We start from the raw sequence: 22,079 nt of genomic DNA, 5'->3' as shown, positions 1-22,079 counted from the left end.
CTTGAATGTTTTAGATCCAGTTAAAGAATATGGTTGTGCCCCATGGCCGATGGTTGAGAAGTTAATTAAAAGGTGCTTAAAAGAAAATCCTCAAGAAAGACCTACTTCTGCCCAGGTATTATTATAGTCAAAAGTTATCAATATTTTGTACAGAACATCAAATACATACACATAAGTGAACACATTTGTAAAATCTTCACATATATATGCTCAAACATATTAATAAACATCTACACATTTCAGAACAGTTATAAAGCAAACTCCTATATCCTCCAGCACCCGAGACACACAGTAAAAGACCATCACCCCCACCCCAGTAGCCCCCATATGCCCCTCCCTGAGCGCATCACTCTCCTTTCCCTGCAGATGTAGCCACTTTCCTGGCTTTTGTGATAATCCTTGCTTTTCTTTATGATTTTGCCTTTTGGTTTAGTTTCCTGTATTTGTAGATTTAAAATGGAATCATAACTGTGCAGTGTCCTGAGGTTTTTCAGTTATTCCCCTAACACCGTTGTGCAAGCTTCATTCAGGTTGCTGCACGTAGCTGTTCACTATTTTCACTGCTATTCCATTCCACTGTTTGAGTGCACAACAGTGTGTTTGCTCGTGGTCATGTCCATGGGTATTGGTCTTGTTCCCAGTTTTTTACTATTATGAACAGTGCAGGTTGTATGAAAACTGCTTTCTGGCATATACGTAGGAGTTGAATTGCAGAATCATAGGATATGTGAATATCCAACTTGTTTTCTGAAGAAATTTAACAGCTTTCATCACCTATATTAGGGCAGCTATTTCTCTATGTCTTTTCCTTAAATTTTGGTACTACCTGACATCTTATTTTTTTCTAAATAAGTGCAGTCTTGTATATTGATTTACACTTTTCTAATTACTGATAAGTATTAAGCATCTCTTTATATGTTAATTGGTCATATATGTTTCCTCTTCTAGGAAATGCCTGTTCTTTTGCCCATTTTTCTGGAATATTTGCATACAAATGAAATAAGAAAAAAACATTCTTTATAAGTATATGCTAATTCTTTGTTCATTATATATGTTGCAAACTTCTTTTCCCAATTTGGTTTGCCTTTTTATTTCCTGTAGGGTGCATTTTGATGAGCAGAATTTATTAATTTTAATATACATAAATTTAACAATTATTTTTATGGTTATTACTTTTGGGGTTCTATTTTAAGAAGTACTTATCTCTTCTAGAGTCGCAAAAATATTTATTGATTTTGCAAAAAGCTTAAAAATTTTGCTTTTGATGTATAAGTTCTTAATCCATCTGGAACTGACATATTTTACTAGATTCAATTTTCCTTTTTCCTTATGGATAACCAGTTTTTGCAGCTTCCTCTAGTAAATATTTTCTTTCTTTTTTCCCCATTGAATTTTTTCCCATGCTCACTCTCTGATTTGTCAAAGATACATGTGCGTATTGATATACACATTCTCTTCCATTGGTCAGCTTATCTATTCTTTCTCCAATACTATCCTGTTTTAATTCCTATAGCTTTATAATAGTCTCCTTTCCCCCACTTAGTTATTGCCTTGAGGAAGGCTTTAGCTTTTCTTGCATTTAACTTTTCCATGTACATTTTAAAATAACTTTGTAGCTTTTATAAAAAACTCTCTTGTGCTTGGGATTGGACTTGCATTGAGTCTGTAGACAGTTTGGGGGGGGGATTATATCCTTATGATATTAAATATTTCTCTTCTTGAATGTGGGTTATCTCTCTATATAGGTCTTAAGTGGCTTTCAGTAACGTTTTATAATTCTGCATAGAGGTCATGGACATCTTTTTCTGGTTTTCCTTGCTGCGAATTGCTTTAAACTAAATTCCAGGCTTGAAATTTTCTTTTTTAACCCACCCAGGTGATGGGAATCAAGTTTATAAATTTTCTTGACAGCATGCTTGTGACTAACAATTTCTTAGAGTTCTTTTGCCCAATTCCTCTCTCTCTGTAAAGTCCCAAGGCAACTTCCCTTGTACCAGTGAAAGTGGGAGCGTGGGGTGGTTTTATTTCTGGTTTTCATTTACTCTGCACATGCAGCCCTTTGAGGTCCCAGCTCTATGGGAACCAAGACCTTTATTAGACTCTATATTGGGTAGGCCCTATATTTAAGCTTCTTTCCTACTGGCCCCATAAGTTATCCAAAACCACACCAATTTTGCCTTTAGTAGACAAATGCCTTCAGGATAGATTTGTCTTTAGTGTTCATCTGATCTCTCTGTTTTCTGTCTTTCTATGATTTTGGCCTGGTAATTTCTTACGGTGTTGACAGATTTTTAATGTTTTCAAGAGGTTAAAAAATAATTTTTTAAACATTTTAAGTTGTTTTTAGCTGGAAGGTTTTCCAAATAACCTCTTCTAACATATTATTGGAAACAGAACACTTACTATGTTTTTAACTGAAACAGAGTTATATAGATCAAAATAAGAGCTGTCTTTATGTTGTGGACTCTTGATTTTATATAATAATTATTGCAAAATTTTTGTTCAGCTTAATTTTTCTACTCAAAAATAGCTGAATACATCTGTACCAACTTTATCAAACATTATATAATCATTTTGGCTACTAACCCTACTTGTTCTTTAATTTTGGTTACCACTGGTCTTAATCACACACATACCTTGAATTTCTTTTAGGCATTATTTAAAAACTTTGACATATTTAATTAATCTTTAAAATATAGTGTATATTAAGCAAGATGGGTAAACTCATCACCTTTGTTGGATGAGGTACTGAGATAATAAGGAGCTTTTTTGGGGTCTCATGAGGGGCAGGCTAGTGGCTATGTCACGGGCTCTAATTTCAGTTTCCTGACTCCTGGCTCTGTTTTCTTACAGAGGCTCTACGCTGTCTCTCTAGCTCTTTAGTGCTTGAAGGAAAAACATAAAAACAGAATCTAGAGGTGATTTGTGAATTTTGTTACCAAAGATCAAAATTTATTTTCCCTTCATCCAGTAGCAGGTCTCTTGCATTGTAGGCCCAAGTGTTTATCTTCAACATGATGTGACTGTGGTATAGCATCAAGTGACCCTGCTAAATTTCTGTCTTTGGCACATTTCAGATTTTTTCAAGTTACAAAACATACCATATATAGAAAAAGAGTATAGATTATGCACAGTTTAAAAATATGTAGTATTATTTTTTAAATTAATTTTTATTGTTGAGTATTACAATACCCATTTTCCTCCTTCCCCCCTCGTATACCAAGCCCCCCCCCCCCCCCCCAGCATTTACAACACTGTTTTCTGTGTCCATGGGTTATGCATACATGCATATTTGTTCTTTGGTTAATCTCTTCTCACCCACCCCTCTCCCTTTCCCTCTGAGATTCATCAGTCTCTTCCATGCTTCCATGTCTCTGGATGTATTTTGTTTGTCATTTTATTTTGTTCATTAGATTCCACATATATTTTAATGTAATTTAATCTGTAGTTTTGGACTGTTAGTCTTATTGCTCTGGGTAGGTCAAGTTTAGCTAACAGGTTAGGATTTTCTTGATAGAGCTATAACATTTAGTTCTATATTATACACAAGAATATGATCTTTTGAAAGGAATTGTGTTAATTTGATGTCTGCCGTTTTATTATTTTTAAACCTCCTCAGGTCTTTGACATTTTGAATTCAGCTGAGTTAATCTGTCTGATGAGACATATATCCATACCTAGGAACTTTACTGTGGAGTGCATGGTTCCTGCCAATCATAGCAGCAAGACTGCAAGCATCTGGCTGGGCTGTGGGCACACAGACAGAGGCCAGCTCTCATTTCTTGACTTAGCTACTGAAAGACTCACTTCTGAGGTAAATACAAATACTCTTTCAATTGGAGACACTATAGAAAACTTATTTTGGCATATTATTATTTTTTAATTTTACTTTTCAATTAATTTATTAATTGCAGGTATACCTCATGTGGTTAGATAATTTTAAAGCATATACTATTTAAAAAGTTTCTTAGGAAGAAATTAAGTAAGCTAATTTAGGAGTATTATTAAATTGGCTTTCTGTTAGAACAAGAGTGTTTATAGGAAATTAAATAGTGTGTGTCTTGTTTAAATATAGCAATATATGTGTGTTTTAGGTCAGGGTCTCCAGAAACAGAGACCGAGACAGAAAATCTTGTACGAGTGATTTAAGGAGGGAAAAACTTTTAAGAAGTACAGGAAGCTAGAAAGAGCAGGAGAAAAGCTCAGCAAAAATGTAGTTCGAGGAAGTCTAGCCTCAGCCTTTATCCATAAGAAACTCCGGAGTGTGACTAGCAGCACAGATTTATCAACATCCCTCCATGGGGCAAGGGGCCAGTGTTCATTCCCACGCATCAACCAGCCGTTGGCTGCAGCCCTCCCAAGGACAGGGGTGCTGTACCCTCCCAGCCAGTTCTGGGCAAACCAGCTCTCGTTAGCTGAGGGCAGATCTGCTGTGAAGAGTGCAGCTCTGAGCTGCTGGTAGCCGACACTCAGAGCAGCTGGGGGCGGGTGCACTGCCCTGATAGAGGAGCTCTGGGTACAACTTCTGCAACACGGATCAATAAACTGTATTGGCAAATATAAGATACATTTCTAGATGTCAAAAATAACCTAATATTTTGACCGTTGCCTTGATATACCATGTTATGTCTAAACATTATTTTCAAGGCTGAAAAATCTTCTCATATTGCTTTGTTGGAGTGTGAAATGATGAGAAAGAACTTTCGATTTTTAGTTTTAGTTTCAGATGCATTCTAGGTAGACAAGACTTGTTTGCCAGTTAACTCATTTATTGTTGAAAATGACATAAAATTGGTATTGTTGTTTGAAAATCAAAAGCAAGAAATTAAAAGAGTTAAGTATGTGAATAACTGAATATTTTTGTTTTATATAAGTTCTACTCACTTAAGCTAGAATCAGTTTCTTTAGAGTGTGTTTTCTTTTGTCAACAGGAAGTCACTGACAGTAGAATACTGTGCCTCGCCTTGGTGCACCTGCCTGTTGAAAAGGAAAGCTGGATTGTGTCTGGGACACAGTCTGGCGTGCTCCTTGTCATTAATGCCGAAGATGGGAAGAAGAGACATACCCTTGAAAAGATGACCGATTCCATTACTTGCTTGCATTGCAATTCCATTTTCAAGCAAAGGTACACTAGTGAATTTGACCATTGGGTAAACATACATACCTTTTAGATGACTTAATTGTGTGCAGAGTATTATAGCATCAGCAAAGATTGCTCATTTTTAACATTTTTCTGTTGTTAAAGGGAATTGTGGGAAACCACAAAGTTGTTTTTTTTTTTTGGTATAGAGATCAAACTGAGGCATTTATAAAATAGGTCAGTCATTTCTTGTGGCCCACCAGCCTTTCTCCTGGTTTTATCTCTGCTGTGGCTCTATTTCTTTACCACTCCTCACATCAACTTACCTTTGCAGGACCTCTTCAAAGATGACCTCTCACTCATTCTTTCTTTGAATGTGTATATATCAGTAGTTTATTATGTGCCAGTCTAAAACATATCAGTTACCTAACTACCAAATTGGGGGAAAAGTCCAATAAATAAATTCATGTGTTGTTAATAGGTGAAAATAATCATTATCAGTTGTAGGGATCTTATCTCAAAGGAAATTTTCTAAATGGCATAATTTCAGGTGTGAGTAACAGGTTGGTTGTTGCAACATTTGTGGTGAGATGATTTTCAGGAGCCATTAAGATTATTGCTCCCCCCAAACTCCTGTGGGTTAAGGCAATACTGGAAAATAAATATTAGGAAAATGTGAAGCCCAAGTTTTTGGCAGCTGAAATGTAAACCACACTTGAAATTTTGAAGTTGAGATTGTTTGGATATTATCGAAGAAAAATTCCATCAGATGGAGTTCAATAGGCAAAGAAGATTTTATTTAAGACTATTGCAATAGAGAAGAGAGACTGGGCTCAACTCTGTGAAATAAAAGGCAGGAGAATTTTTAAGTACTGGAATGAAGGGAAGCTGTCAATGTGATTGGGCTACCTGTGTTTGCAAATTGGTGCTTATTGAAGTTAGGCTCCCATCCTGCCACAGAGACTGGGAGATGGACAACTCTTTCTTGATTACATTTCTAAGGGAGGGCTCTCAGATTTTTGAGAAAGACTTGGTCTATAAAATTGGCAAGAGGCTAGAAGATTTACATCTCAAATGGGCTGAGGAAGAATTTACAGTTGTTTAAGTTATTTCAAGTAAATGATATAAGAAAAGGAATCAGGGGCCTATGCTCAGGAAGAAACCTGTCTAAAATTTAGTCAAGCTAGGGGAAACATTAAGGCCACCTTGGTCAAGATAAGTCTTCCTTTTGGTAACAATTTTGACATTTCTCTTTTTAGCAAGCAAAAAAATTTTCTTTTGGTGGGAACTGCTGATGGAAACTTAGCGATTTTTGAAGATAAAAGTGTTAAGGTAAATGTTGAATGCATTCTACATAAAAATTTATGTTCTTTGTTTTATGTGTGCTCAACTCCAGCCCCTTCTAAGTGGTTATAAACTCCCTGAGAGCAAGGATCATAAATTCTGCTTTTTGTCTTTTTATTGCTTCATAAAATCTTGTACACTGTAGGTCCCCTATAAATACTTGCTGATTGAATGTATGGTTTATATGAATGAACTAAGAATAAAATGATAAATGAGATTTGATGTATAATGTTAGGAATATAAATAATTCTATTTTTATGTAAGCAGAGTTGATAATTTTAAACATATTGCAAAAAAACCCTACAAAGGACACTAGTTTTAAATCATATTTGCCACCAAGTTTTTCTCTAGCTTTGAAGATATCATTTAACTTTTTTTCTCTAGATTCTCATTTATCATAAAAGCATTTATTTATTTCTCCATCCATTCATCTGTCTTGCCAACTACTCATTCAACATTCTACCTATTCATACTCCTTGTTGTCAAAAATCTTATCATCTAATGAGAAACAGAGAAGTAGAGTAAAATACGTAGGTTATTTCCTGTACAGTTTTTGCATGGAGAAGTGAAGAGATTGGTTATAAGATAATATTTTGAATACTGCTTGAATTGAATCCTGTTATCCTGAATTTTATTTTAATACCTGTAACCATATAAGATGGGAAAGTATTTTTTAGAAAGCTTAAATTTTACAGTGTTTCATTCTGCAGATAATAAACTGACTGTGTTTTCTCTTTTGGGCAAAGTGTAAAGGAGCTGCTCCTTTGAAGATACTCAATATAGGAAATATCAGCACTCCAGTCATGTGTTTGAGTGAATCTGTGAATTCAGTGGAAAAAAACATTATGTGGGGAGGATGTGGCACAAAACTTTTCTCGTTTTCTGATGATTTCACCATTCAGAAACTCATTGAGACCAGGACAAATTCACTGTAAGTTATATCTGTGTATGCAATTAATTTATCACTTTATTTGTGGTTATTTTTTATAATCATGTCAATAATGCTGTTGATAATCCCAAATGAAAATCTTTTAAAATACATAATCTATTATTCTATTATAAAATTAAACATTCATTATAGAAAGCTAAGAAAATTACAGAAAGCAGAGGGACAGTAAAAGATCACCCAGTCTAATCATAGTTGGGATAAAATACGAACACCTATGGTAATCATAGGATTATTTATCAATCTAAATATTTAACTATTTTGTTGTCTCTGTATCAAATATGGAATTTCAAAGGCAATATTTTTATCTATGGATTTTACATGTGTTCTGGATATTGCCCATTACGTATTGACTGTAGGAAATATAGGCACTCAGGAATAAAGTCCTCCCTAGATTTGATAGTTATACAGATGTCCCTTGTATAGAAAAGTTAGTTATTCCAGTTTCAAGCAAGAATAAAATAAAATATAAATGTCATTTCAATTTTTAAAGTTGTGATTTATGCGAATCATTGCAGTTGGTTCTTATTTATTACATTTCTCAGTGAGAAGCAGTGTAGGGTGGTGGAAAAGAGCATCAGTCATAATTCAGATATAGGCTTTGCCTTGTATTAGTTTTGTGAACTTAGGCAAGAAATCTCAAATCTCTTTTCCCCTCTTACCTGAGGACTGTAATATACATTATCTCAAAGGCATGTTTAGAAGACTAAAGAAAATGAATATAAGGAGCTTATAGAAAAGACATGGTCCTTGTCCTTAAGCAATTACATTTACAGTGTAGTGTCAGGGAGACACTAATAAATACAATTTTATTTTTAATAAGATCTATAATATTATAGCTGCACTAGTGGGGGAAGGGGAAGGATTAGTCTATTTTGATAGGTCAGGGAAGAATTTCAGAGGAGTGACATTTAAGTTAAGCCTCAGAGACTAACTAGAAGTTTGCCAGTACAGATGCGGCCTGTGGTAGCCAAACTGTTTGCAAAATATGTAAAATGCCAAATGCCTTAGGTTGAAAAACTTATGTTTAAAATGCATGTCATTTTCCCTTTTTCAAAGCAGGAAGATGTGGATTTTGTCTTCCCTTGTAACTTGACTGGCTTGCGTAGATGCAAGGATACCTTTTGCTTTAATATTTGAAGAGGTTGCCACTAAAATTTAATTTAACATCTTATGTTTTATCGCTCTAGGTATAGATGGCTACCACTTAATTCCCCAAGCACTCTTGACAATAAGGATTTTCTTGCAACATCATAAAGTTACAGATATTATGACCATATTTCTTTTAGAAACTAGGTAGTTTTGCACATTTGGGCAGTGTAAAATTCTCTAAAGAACAAGATAAAGACTGAAATTAAAATTAAAACCAGAAATAAACATTAGTTATGATCTTTCATTTATATTATTATCAAGCAAAAAATATAAAGTGACCAAAAGTAAGTGAAGTTCCAAAGTAAGTTATATATTCTGTTCAGATTAGAGGAGAACATGAAATAATTGCCAGTACTCTAGCCTGTTTCTTTTTCAAACTGATACTAATCTTTGACATGCATTAGAAACTAACGCAGGGTTGCATTACATGTTAAAATCGAAGGAATATGAATATAGTGACATTCTTTCCCCACCCCCAGGCTTTCTTACGCAGCCTTCAGTGATTCGAACATCATCGCGGTGGCGGTAGACGCGGCTCTCTACGTTGCGAAGAAAAATAGCCCGTTTGTGGAAGTGTGGGATAAGAAGACTGAAAAACTTTGTGAACTGATAGACTGTGTGCACTTTTTAAAGTAAATTCATTGGGTTATTTTCCTAAATTTTATTTTGTTGTGGGAGGTGCCTAACACAAGGCCTACCCTCTTAACAAAATTTTATTTTATTTTATTTTATTTTATTTTATTTTATTTTATTTTATTTTATTTTATTTTATTTTATTTTATTTTATTTTATTTTATTTTATTTTATTTTATTTTATTTATTTTATTTTATTTTATTTTATTATTTTATTGGTTTCAGAGAGAGGAAGGGAGAAGGAGAGAGAGAGACAGAAACATCAATGATGAGAGAGCCATTGATTGAGCCCGCAACCCGGGCATGTGCCCTGACCGGGAATCGAACCCCGATCACCTGGATCCTAGGTCGACGCTCAACTACTGAGCATGTCCGGCAGGGCCAAAATTTTAAGTGTACAATATATTATTGGTGGACTGGAGGTCCTGTTATCATTGCTTCTTATTTTATGCTGGTAAGAGCTGTCTTTATACTTCAGATTTCACAGGCTGGGCAAGTATTACTTACTTTTCTTCCTTCCTACCTCCACATAGAAAGTTAAAAGAAAACACCTCAGGAACAAAATTGTTCATGCTTTTCAACACCACCTCTTGGTATCCAGCAAATTTCATTTTGGAAAAATAATAAAAAAAAAGGAATATAGTATTTATGGTTTCCTCAAGATATTATAAAGAATATTCTCTAATGAAAAAATAGTGTATTATTCAAAATGACCGTACTGGATTCATTGCTGGCTGTACATCTAGTAGAGTTATAGTATTACTATTACTGCTTGTGATTAGACCATGGGTCCAAAAATACCGTGTTCTAAAGATAAAAGGTCACAAAACAATATAAAAATATGGGGGGAAACCCACTGGACTGACCAATGAACTAACTAAGGAGAGAAGACCAAACCCCAGCCTAAGAGCCCAGTTCCCAGTCTGGTAACAGTGAGCGTGTCTGAGATAAACCTCAGACTTGACATCACGCACATCCCTTGGTGCTGCTGCTGAGGAACAGGACCTGACTTGCTAGACACTTTCTGTTTTTGTTTTGTTTTGTTTTTACTGTATACGGTTTTTATACTCTGGAGAACATTTAGATTACACACTATGTAATCTAAAATGATTATAATTTTATTTTCCTTTGAAGCTTTTATGCTTCATGGAAAACTTTTGAAACTAACTTTTTTTCCTTCTTATTGGGAAAACGTATTCTTTTTAACTGGATTTTTATTTATATATGTTGTATTTATCCTATTTAGTTCAGAATTTCTTGAAATTAAGTGGCTGTTGTGTTGTGTTTGATAATTTATGCTTCAAGTAGAGAAATGTGACCCTTTGGAATTTGGTGTAAAGCAAAATTAGTTTTGTATAATTTTAATGCTATATAATACCTACTGTCATGTATTTATAATTTAAAATGTTATATACGTGTGTGCATATACATATATATATAGACGCATCTGTTTTATCACTTAACCATTGAAAGATTATTAATGCATACTTTTTATATGGATTTAGGGAGGAAATGGTGAAAGCAAACAAGGAGTCCAAACTCAATATGTCTTATTTGGGGAGAGTGAAAACTCTGTGCCTGCAGAAGAACACTGCTCTCTGGATCGGAACCGGAGGGGGCTGCGTGCTGCTCCTTGATCTGTCAACTCGTCGACTTATACGTATAATTCATGACTTCTGTGACTCTGTTAGAGTCATGATAACAGCGCAGTTAGGCAAGTGTCTTTCCTTTAGATTTCTTTTTTCATGTTCTCTAAAACTATAAAATGTTAATTTTAATTTAAGTTTTCCCTTCACTTTCCAGTGTCATTTGAAATGTCTTAGAAGTTCCCGTAATGAAGCATTAGGACTGGGATAAAGTTTGAATTAGGGTCATTGAAAAAATGGAGTTAGCAGATGCTCCCCATCCCGTAAGAGAAGCACATGATTGCAAGCCCACACAAGTCTGGGGTTCACTTCCTCTTCTTCCTTTATACCTAAGGCAAAGTGAGAAATGTAAAATACTGAGTATTTTTTATTTTTTGACCAAAGAAATTAAAGCAAATGTTTATTTTGATTATAGTTTAAGCTCCCCACTCTTGTTAAAGAATTCTATTTGGCTTCTCATTCTAGAAACAAATTGATATTCTTTTAACAGGATATGCTGAACTACACAATCTACAAATAGTGACAAATCATGATGTTTTACTCAAGCTTTTATCTTTTCTTGCTCCTACTTTTTTATCTATTTAAATCCGATGAAATCATTATGGTACATGAAATATATTTTCTACATAGATAATCCTATTTCATTGTTACTTTTGACTAATTATTTGAATATATCTTTATTGATTTCAGAGAGAGGAAAGGAGAGGGAGAGAGAGAAAGATAGAAACATCAATGATGAGAGAGTCATTGATCAGCTGCAGCCTGCAACCTGGGCATGTGCCCTGATCGGGAATCGAACCCCGATCACCTGGATCCTAGGTCAAAGCTCAACCGCTGAGCCACGCCTGGCTGGGCGACTAATTATTTGATATAAAATAATAGTATTAGTATATGTATGAAGTTGATCACAAAAATAACATCATGGGGTTAACTTCTGCAAAACTAGAATTTATGTAGCTTTAGCAAATAAGTAATACAATGTATGACAAGGTGAAGAAAATTGTAAATTCTTTTACAGGAATATATTAAGGAGGGACAGTGTTTCTCCTCCCCCATTCCCCATGCATGAATATCAGAGCTGCCCCAATGGAGTTAGAACGAGATGCTCCTCATGATTGGTAGCTGTCAGGATACATGTCCAAGCAGAGTTGGTGGTCTGCAGTGAGTTGTCTCTCTAGTCTTATTCTGACAAGGTTATTAGGTCCTCTAATTTAATTTGTATTTACTTTGGGACCCATGAGGTTGTTCATTACTGGCATTACAGTGGGATTTCAATGTGTTTAATCAATTTTTAAAATAAAGATAAATTTAAGCATAATTTACAAGATGGAGCATGATCTGGCTTCTCCCACCTCTCTAGCCTCCATCATTTGCGACATTGCTCCCAGCTCTTTCTGACCTAGAATCACGTGTAGCCCCTATTAAATACCATGCTTCATACTGCCTCAAGGTTTTGTAGTTTCCCCTTAGTTAACTTAGTTACTAATTAGTAATTAATCTCATTAGAACATAAACTCTGTGTGGGTTGAATTTGCATGTGTTTGTTGACCCTTTATTCCCAGGGCCTAGCCTAGGCCTAGAACATAGAGGACTTTTGATAAATATATGTTGAGTAAGTTAGTGAATGACTTGAGGAGAAAGTATGGCTTTGTGACAGAGTATCCATTTATCCATCCATGCCATTCTCCATCTGAATGCTTCCCGTTTGACTAGTGCCTTATAATATTCAAAATATGTTCACATACATAATCTCATATAATATTATAAATTTGCTGGAAGGGTAATATATAAACATTAAACCCATTTTGCAGAAAGGTTAATCTACTTTCTCAGATTCACATAATAAGAATTATAGCAAGAAATAGATCACAAATTTTCTAACTTTAAAAAATTTCTGGTCTTCTTGGAAAGCTTTTTATTCAGTATAATTAGGTGTCTCCAAAAAAATGTAAATTAATTCTAAGGTTTTTGTGTCTTAAACTGTGAACTGTACATTTTTTAGTCCAACTTATTATATTGTTTTAACAGAAAATTCCTTTTTTTTTTTGTTAAATGAAGGAAGCCTTAAAAATGCCATGTTTGTTTTGGGGTACACCCAGAAGAGTACTGAAGGCATGCAACACCAAAAAGGTAATGTCCAATAGGGTACTGTATTCCAGACATAGTGCAATGATATAGATGATTATAACATGTTACGTGTTTTATTATGTTTATAGCAAATAATACATATGCTATAACATTTTAAGCATTTTTAATTGGTAGCTTCTTTATAGTGCAAATAATTTAGACATAAATCTTCAAAATTAAGTGTTAGTGATTTAAGGGTGTTAAGTGTTTATTTTTATGACAAAGTAGAGATATCAACCATTATGAAATTAGAACAAGCCCAAATTTAAGCTAAATGTGGGTATTTTTCCTTGCATCTTACCTATCCTTATGATGCCTGATTTTGAACAGTGTTTGAAAAAAGCTGTATTTCATTCAGAAAATGAGATATTAGGTTATTCAAGGTCCATACTCTTTTTAAAAATTCTAGTTGGCTTAACAATTTTTAAAAAACATTTTCAAAATGTAATTTTTATAAATGGCAATAATTTAGTACATGATATGTAGGTGTATTTATATATACACATTTGTCCAAGGTAACTAAATATAAATTAATGCGATTAAAATAAAATAAAAATACTTTATGGCAAATCTTTGAAACATGATTTCATTTCTTCATTTTTCTAGAATTACAATCTTACTTGTCTATTTGGGACATCAATCTTCCACATGAAGTGCAAAATTTAGAGAAACATATTGAAGTGAGAAAAGAATTAGCTGAAAAAATGAGAAGAATATCTGTTGAATAAGAGAGATATTACAGATCTTTGTCTTTGGAAGGGAACATTTTTCTCTTCTCTTGTAAATACTTCTTTAAAAAATGTTTACATATGAAAAGGGTATTCCCACTCTTTGAAATTGCTCATGTGTATATGAAGGAATGTTTATATGTTTTATTTTAAAGATAAATATTGTAAAAAATAGTTACCATTGAAAGTATATTTTAAAGACCTATTTAAAATATAACGTTATATTTCCTATATATCCTAATTAATTTTGTGGATTAAGTAATGAAAGGAAATCTATAAAAAGTACATAATTGCAGTACTCACACTAAAATTTAAAGTGTAGACTGAAATGAGATGGACACCCATCTCCCCAAGAGACCTGTCTCCTAAAGTAAAGGAGAAAGATCTGTCTGGTCAACTCACTGCCAACAGGTTGCCATGTGCAGTGTTCTGTTGAGGTAGGCGGAAGCCAAATGACAGCAATTAAAGTGAATTTACAGGCCTGCTGTCTCTGGGTGTAAAAGCAGGATGCGGGGAGCTCGAAGATCAGAGCAAACTAATTATCTTTACTGAGTAAATAACTTGGTGCCTGCAACTGGCTAAAGGGGGGTGCTTCTTTTGTTTATTTTCCTTTGGGGGAGGGGTGGAGGAGGGAGATTATAACTGGATTGTCACCCTCCAGGGCCAAATCGCATTCGTAAGTGGGTTTTTGTATCACTTACCTGCCTCTGGTTTCCTTTTAGACGCCCATACATGGGAGTGAAAAAAATTAAAAATAAAAATAAATAAAATTTACAAAGTGTGTAATTTTTTGTTGTGCCATCCATAATGAAGATAAACTTTGTTTTACATTCTGTGCTTAAAACAGCACTATTGCTTGATTACTTTCTAGATTTTCTGCAGAGAATTAGATCTGTAGGTTAAAAATATTAGGGTCGTTTCCCATATAATATATTCCTTCATAGATTGCTTTTGAATGCAGTTATCATATACGCTTGTAAATAGTCAATGAATTTGCACTGATAACACCCTTTGTTGTGACGGGAGCCCAGTTTGTTGCTGATGCAAAGAATGCAACTCACAACTTCACTCCATCTGAAAGAAAAGGCCGTGAAACCACTAAATGTACCGATGGAAAACATCATATATTGTCAAAGCCCTCAGACCCAGGAAAGACAGCCACTCTGTCTTTTCCTGTTTTGCAGCTCTGTCTTTGAATGTGGGTGCCCTGAAGGTTTATAATTAGTGTAAGTGCAATGTTCAGTCCCTCAAGTGATAGTTTCATGTTTTAATTTTGATTCTCAGCGCTAAGCCAGACCACTGGCTGCTTGTTCCTGTTTCTACTCTCCTAATATTTCTACTCATCTCTTCTCTGAATTTTTGACCCTCCAAAACCTACATCATTCAGATAGAAACCCAGTTTTCAGAATTGTAGAATCCTACATTTTCCACCCAGACCATGGGGCCAAGTATGTAACACCCTTTAGTTTGCTGAAAAAGAAAGGAGCTTTGGCCATAATGGGCATTTCCTAACCTAGTCTTCCAAATTATACCTAATGTTTAAATATTGTCCTGCGGTAGGGGTAAAAGGGCCCCTTATCTAGGTAACAATTTGTCATTTCTGCTTTAAGGAAAAAGAGTTGGTAAACCATTTCAAACAATTCCCTATGATTGGATTATTAGTCTAATATTCTCAGAACTGACTGGCCTTTTGCTATATGAGGACTTTAGATTCGTTTATATTGAGCGTAATCAAATTCTTTAAAAAAAAATTATTTTGAATTGGTTTTGGGTGTACAGCTTAGTGGTTAGACAATCATATACGTTACATCATGTTCCCCTCAATATTTTCAGTACCCAACCGGCACCATATATCGCTACCGCAGTATGATTGACTATATTTCTTATGCTTTACTTACTTCCCTGTGACTGTTTTGCAGCTACCAACTTGTGATTCTTAGTCCCTTCACCTCTTTCACCCAGTGAAGGGTAATCAAATTCTTAACCCTGAAATATTCTGTAGTTTTCAAAGGGAACTGTGTTTTAATTTGTTATGTAGTTTTAAAAAGTCAGAAATGATGGAGCTCTTTGTTCCTGTGATAGTTCTCATTGTAACTTTGTATTTATGTGCAATTTTTTTTACAAAAGATAATTATGGAGAAATATGTAAATGAACATTGTATTTAAATGGAATAATAAACATTTTTTAAAGCATGTTTGTGAATTTTAATAATTTATGATAATGTTTCATTTTTTCACATATAGGTCTGTAATACATCTAATAAGAAACTTTGTATTAATCTGTGTGTGGGACATTCCACTATAGGAAGTGTTACTCAATTTTCTATAATACAACTAGTTTCAGGAACCCAGGATAAAACATCATGGACATGACATATTCTATTTTTAAGTTCTCCTAAAATATTTCTTAAAGTAATTGTTTACTTAGATACTGAAACAAAAAACTAAGACTTTATAACAACAGATTTATAAAAAAATAGACACAGTAATTTAAATTTTTTCCTGATTAGAGTCTTAAAAATAAGCTAATCATTATCAAAATATAAAGATTTGTCTTAACAGAAAATACTCTTTCAGTGAAGTTTTGCATTTAAAAAAAATGTCCTCCATCTAATTCTGGCAAGCGCTATTGATGACGTATGAACCATTTTAACTAAAATGCAACTTTTTATCAAGAGAATAAGACAGATATTGATGAAACACAGCAGAAGTAGCAAAAAAGATTGCGAATGTACAAATGTTCAGATACGGGGAAGAGTTAAAGTCCAAACCCTTGGGTCTTTTCATCTTGATATAATCCATCACTGCAGACAGCTTAACACATAACCTGAAAAATGCAGCATTTTTCATGGAGACTTATCAGCAATACAGTAAAATCTTAGACCATCATAACTCAGGAGAAGCTGAAATCCTCCTCCGTTCTGGCTAGTTTCCCAGTGTGGGTGCCATTGTTTCCAATAACAGTTCAGAATCTGGCTGCTTTTAGTACAGGAATACTTGATTTTTCTGATTCCTTAAGGCATCCAGAGGGTTCCTATTACCTTGGCTTTCAAGCAGGAGGCAGGGAAACACCAGACCCAAAGGCCTGCAGTCTGAGCACAGTGTGAGGGGCGAGCAGAAGCATGCCCCCCCCCCCCCGCGCTCTCCTCCCCCTGCCCTTGGTTTCCAGGGTCACCTGGGAAGTCTCACTGGGGCGTCTCAGCCTGAGACAAAGCGTAGGGAGAGGGAAGGAGTGTCTGCATCTGGGTCATGAGGACGTGTTGTCTCATGGCAATCAGGGCCTTGGAAAACTCACATGGAGGAGAACCTTGTATGTGTCACTCTGTCCTGAGCTTCACCACATTTACTCATCTGAGCACCCGGAGGAGGGTGCTACTATCCCCACTTATTCATGAAAATACAAATCAGCGTGATAAAGACTGTGCTAGAAGTATTACGGGAAAGTAGAGAATACATCTGCCTGGCCAGAGAGGAGAGAATCTGGAGGCTCACAAATCCGCACACCGCTAATAATTCAGCAGGGCTGGTAAGAGTGCGGTTAAGCATGTGAGGCAGAGGAATCACAGGCGCACCTATCTTGGGAGCATGAGCTTATTTTAAAGTCACCCTATCAAAGACTGGAATTTGTGACGACATCCCACCCCTAGAGGACATACCTCTAGTGTGTATGGTGGGAAGCTAATTTACCATGATGGAAGCCCAGGGGAGGAAATGTTTTGCAAGCTGATTCTCTTAGGTTGTCTTTATTTTTTGCTTTCCTGTTATACACATTCATGCAGATAAGGCATATGTCAGAGTAATTAGGCAGCTACAGTTAGAAGATACTTGCAGGCAAAGGAGGACTTTCTGGCCACAAGATGCTGAGCTGGATTTCTGCTGCTACATACATCTTTGTCAGAAGGTTGATTCAGAAAATCTTTGCTACAGACAGATCGATAAGAACACTGTTATTTTGGCTTAAGTAACTGTTTTTAAAAAGAGTATAGAGGATTTTTAACATGCTTCCAGATGTGAATTTCTTTGATGAGAGAATGAAACTCAGGATAAACAAAGTGTGCCTAAAAAGAAATGTGAAAAGAACTTGCACATTCAAATGAAAAATATTCAATAAAGTCACTTTTAGAGGCTCTGCATTCATTTCATCAAGTTGCCATTGTTACTCAATTATTAAAACTTACCTTAAGAGTTACTTTAGAAAAAAAAGTAAAAAGAAAGATGTTACAGAAGAAACCAGTGAGAAGAACCCCCACGTTTAGAGTGAGAAAGACTTTGGCCTACAACATTTACTAGTCAGTGAGCTGGAGCAAGTCGCCCAAATGACCAGGGAACCCGTTTCCTCATCTACAAACGGGCAAGAGTAGGGTACTCGCCTTCTGGAGGGGTGGGGACAAAGTCAGACCATGACAGCGTGTAATTAACTCCCAGGCAAGCAACATGCGAGGAGGAACTAACTGCGAAGGGGGCAAAGATACTCGGATTCTGGTAGATACATTTGTATTGTCGTTTCTTGAATAGCCACTAAAATACATACAGAGCACAGCTGACCCTTGAACAGCATGGAGGGTAGGGGTGCCAGTCACTGTGCAGTCAAAAATTCAAGTGATAACTTTTGATCCTCTGCATCCATGGATGCAAAACCTGCATACAAAAGGCTGACTGTATTTATTGAGAAAAAATCTACGTATAAGTGGAATCTATGCGGTCCAGACTAGTTGATGAGAGAAAAAAAGAGAAGTCATAGAATATTTTTTAATCCAAGTGAAAGCAAGAAATGAGTGAAATAGACACAGAGAAAACTGGACAGATACAAAATATAGGTATAAAATTAATATATCAGGGCTTACATTAATGTAAATTAAGACATGATTTTTAGAAAATAAAAATCTTAAAATCCATCTGTACACTATGAAATACATCTAAATGTTAAGAATACATAAATGTTGAAAATAATTTTAAAGTGCTGAAATACCACAATGCAATTAAGATAAAAAATTAATTGTGAAAAAGTGTCACAGGTTGGGTTCCCTGGCAAGGCGACTCTGAGATGCAAACTTGTCTGCAGGAAGTATAACAGGAGGTGCTCTCTGGAGCCACATGTTGGTGGAAAGAAAAGCAGGATGGAGCAGAAGGAGATGCTGGGTCGTGTCACAGACGTAACAAGGCCTCCATTATTAATCTCATGGAAAATTTTGAAGTTGCTGTCGTCCTCAGAGTTGTCCTAAACTGGGGTGAGGGGCCCAGGTCTTTATTCTCACATAGACCAGTCATCGGAAGTGGGATCTGGGATCACAAGTGGGATGCCTGAAGAAGGCAGAATGACCTTGGGCATGACAACGCTTTCAGTAGAGGTATCTCTGGGAGAGAGCTGGAAACTAAGTTCACAACCTTCCCAGCAACTGAGGGGATGTATCCTTTAGTTCCTGGTGGCACTGAACAGCATCTATGATGGGTAACTAAAATCCCAATATGTTTCTAAATTAATAAATACGTGTGTAAATAACCAATTGCTTTGAACCCATTTGTTGATTCTGATGAAACAGGGATGACATTTTGAAAGACTTATGGCACATGGGACAGAAGACATAAATGAGGACCTACCCAATGTGGGCAGTTTAAATAAGATTCACTCCTCAGATAAAGCTGTAACCCAAAAGAAGCATACTGTCAGAATAAAGGTAAACCAGACACAACTCACTCATACTTTTGCAGTTCCTCACTCGAAGTAAAGTTGTGTTGGTGCTGAGCATGGCAAGGGTGGTGATAAAGGAATCTGAAGTCATAATAGATTTATGGACTAAATTAACACCACATGTGTTTTAAAAAACAGGAGGTTTATTATTGAAAGTAGTTCCACTGGTAGCGTTTAGGTGCCTGGAAGAAGAAAACCTACATCTTCTCTGAAGGAATATACACTTATCCTATCTCTCAAATAATATAAATGCTTTTAAAGACAATAAGTGGTGTACAGCCCAAATAAACAAAGACCACAAGAAAAGAAAACAGAAGAGAGAAGCTTCAGAATCAACTCATAGCAAAAGAAGACCAGCTAAGAGTCGAAACACTAGAATTGTGAAAACATAGACTCTTAAGATAAAAACAAACTTGAAAATTTCTTCAGGGCACAGGAAAATATAAATATGACAGAAGAGATGTGAAACCAATCAAGTGGAACTTCTAAAAAGAAAAAATATGATAATTATAATTAAAAGTGTCAAGGATGGGCTTAATAACATTATATACACAGATGGGCAAAAAGTTAATAACCTGGAAGGTAAAAGAAATTTTCCAGAATGCAACATGAATGGAAAAATAAATTGAAAATATGAACTGAGTAGTCAAAAATCTTGTAGGATGGAGTAAGAATGTCTCATGTATTGCTGATTGAAGTGTCAGAAGAAAGAAAGGGAGAGATGTTTGAAGAGAGAACAGCTAAGAAGCAGCTAGAGCAGATAAAAGATACCAATCTATGTCTACACAAGAAGCCTGGAGAATCTAAAACGTGATAAATTAAAAGCCACCTCCAGACAGGCACACCAAAGTGAAAATACAGAAAATAAAAGAAAAAGATCTGGATGATTCTCACATAGTATTAGGTGAGAGAAGCAAAGCAGAAAGAATGTACACAAAATACTTCCATCCACATACAATTACAAACTAACATTTAAGGATGCATATATAGATGGTATAACTATAAAGCAAGTAAAGAAATGATTGTGAATGTCAAGGGAGTGAATATCTCTACAAAGAAGGGAAAGAATGATATTGAGAAGCTGGCAAGTGGGGAAATGGAATTCTGGAAACATTTTATATCTTGACCTAGTTGGTGGTTAAATGGGGTTTTGTTATGTAATGATTCCTTCAAGTATGTATTTATGTTTTATATATTTATTGATGTATGTTATATCTCTATTAAAAGTAAAGCACACCAATTGACTTCCATTAAATGAAGTAAAATTGTCCTGAAAACATTTCTTAAATTTTCGTAGATCTTATTTCTTCAGGTTTAGATTTGATTTTCCCCCCAGCCTGTCAAGTGTTAATAGTGCATATGGTTTGATAGGGTATAATAGCTTATAGATAGTGAAATAAATCACTTATTTCTAGTTACCATCACTACGTAATGTTTCATTCAGTTTTAACATTACAATTAAGACCAGAACATCAGAGAAAAAGACATGCAAAATAATTCTGAAAATTTAAGATTAGGTTGTTGTGTATTGAGACATATTGGGAGGTAAAGAAGAGTAGTAGGTTTGGTTAGATAATGATTTAATTTTTGACATGTTTATTTAAGCTTCTTGTAAAACATACACATGGAAATGTTCAGTAGGCAGCTGTGGATGCTGATCCGAGACTCGGAAGAGACTGTGGAGTCATAGGTAGATTTGTAAGCCATCTGTTGAGAGGTCATCTGTATTAGTTTGTTAAGGGTTGCTATTGCAGACTGCTGACACCTTGATAGATGTTCTCAAAATTCTGGAGGCCAGAAGTCTAAGATCAAAGTGTCACAGGGTTGGTTCCTTCTGAGGGCTGCGAGGGGAGGAGCTGCTCCAGGCCTCTCTCCTTGGCCTGCAGATGGCCATCTTCTACTTGTGTCTTTACATTGTCTTCCTTGTGTTCATGTTTGTGTTCCAATTCCTCTCCTTATGAGAATACCAATTATATTGAATTAGGGTTTAACTTAATGACCTCATTTTAATTTAATTACCCTTTTAAAAACCCTATCTCTAAATATGGTCAGTTTTAGGTACTGGGGGTTAAGACTTCAACATATGAATCTTCGAGGGGACACAATTCATCCCATAACACAATTATTTTTAAATGGGTAGAGCTGAGATGGTCAATGCAGAGGGTATCTTGGAAAAAGAAGGGTCTGGAAAGTATCCATATTAATAAGAGAGAGAAGGCACAGGTTGAGAAGATAGTTTAAAGAAGGAGGTAATCAGTGGAATCAAAGGGACTGACCGTTAAATAAGCAGCTGTGTGGACTGACTATAGCAAAAGAATGTGGTAATGAAACCGTATGTGGTGACCTCGAGGAACACCGTGTAAAGAATGGAGGCTGACTGAAGTGTGTAGGGGACTATGTCCAACTGAGGAGTGCAGCGGGAATGGACAGCTAGCAACTCGTCTGCAAGGAGAAGAACAGAGCCAGGAAGAAGGAGTGGAAATGGTAACTATGGGGGTAATTGCGCAGGACAAACAACAGAGTGATCTTTGCAATTAGGGCTTTAGATTGAGCGCAAACCATCTCAGTGATACAAATGTAGACAGAAGACACAGACGTGAAGCTATTATTGTCAGGAATGTGGCTCACCACAAACTTCTTTATCAAAAGAAAGCCAGTATTCAAATTCCTCTTAAAATTTTACTCAGGGAAATTGGCACCATAGCTGTAACTATCAATGCCACTGAAATATGCT

At 35.5% G+C, this 22,079-nt stretch overlaps 1 protein-coding gene across 1 annotated transcript in view; it reads left to right on the top strand.

Annotated features, from left to right (window-relative positions):
* The window catches only part of LRRK2 (leucine rich repeat kinase 2), a 115,742-nt gene extending 101,910 nt beyond the window's left edge, over window positions 1-13,832 (top strand). Inside the window, exons 43-51 of the mRNA XM_087814726.1 lie at window positions 15-115; window positions 3,620-3,814; window positions 4,932-5,125; window positions 6,340-6,412; window positions 7,171-7,355; window positions 9,002-9,154; window positions 10,661-10,869; window positions 12,860-12,931; window positions 13,535-13,832. Of these exons, the coding sequence (XP_087670852.1) occupies window positions 15-115; window positions 3,620-3,814; window positions 4,932-5,125; window positions 6,340-6,412; window positions 7,171-7,355; window positions 9,002-9,154; window positions 10,661-10,869; window positions 12,860-12,931; window positions 13,535-13,656 (1,304 nt within the window). The 3' untranslated portion in view covers window positions 13,657-13,832. The remainder of the gene's footprint in view (window positions 1-14; window positions 116-3,619; window positions 3,815-4,931; window positions 5,126-6,339; window positions 6,413-7,170; window positions 7,356-9,001; window positions 9,155-10,660; window positions 10,870-12,859; window positions 12,932-13,534) is intronic.
* The last annotated feature ends 8,247 nt before the right edge of the window (window positions 13,833-22,079 follow it).

This window comes from Miniopterus natalensis, chromosome 2 (genome assembly GCF_054644295.1).
Source record: "Miniopterus natalensis isolate mMinNat1 chromosome 2, mMinNat1.hap1, whole genome shotgun sequence".
Taxonomy (NCBI): Eukaryota; Metazoa; Chordata; class Mammalia; order Chiroptera; family Miniopteridae; genus Miniopterus; species Miniopterus natalensis.
This window is presented reverse-complemented; position numbering and strand designations above follow the sequence as displayed.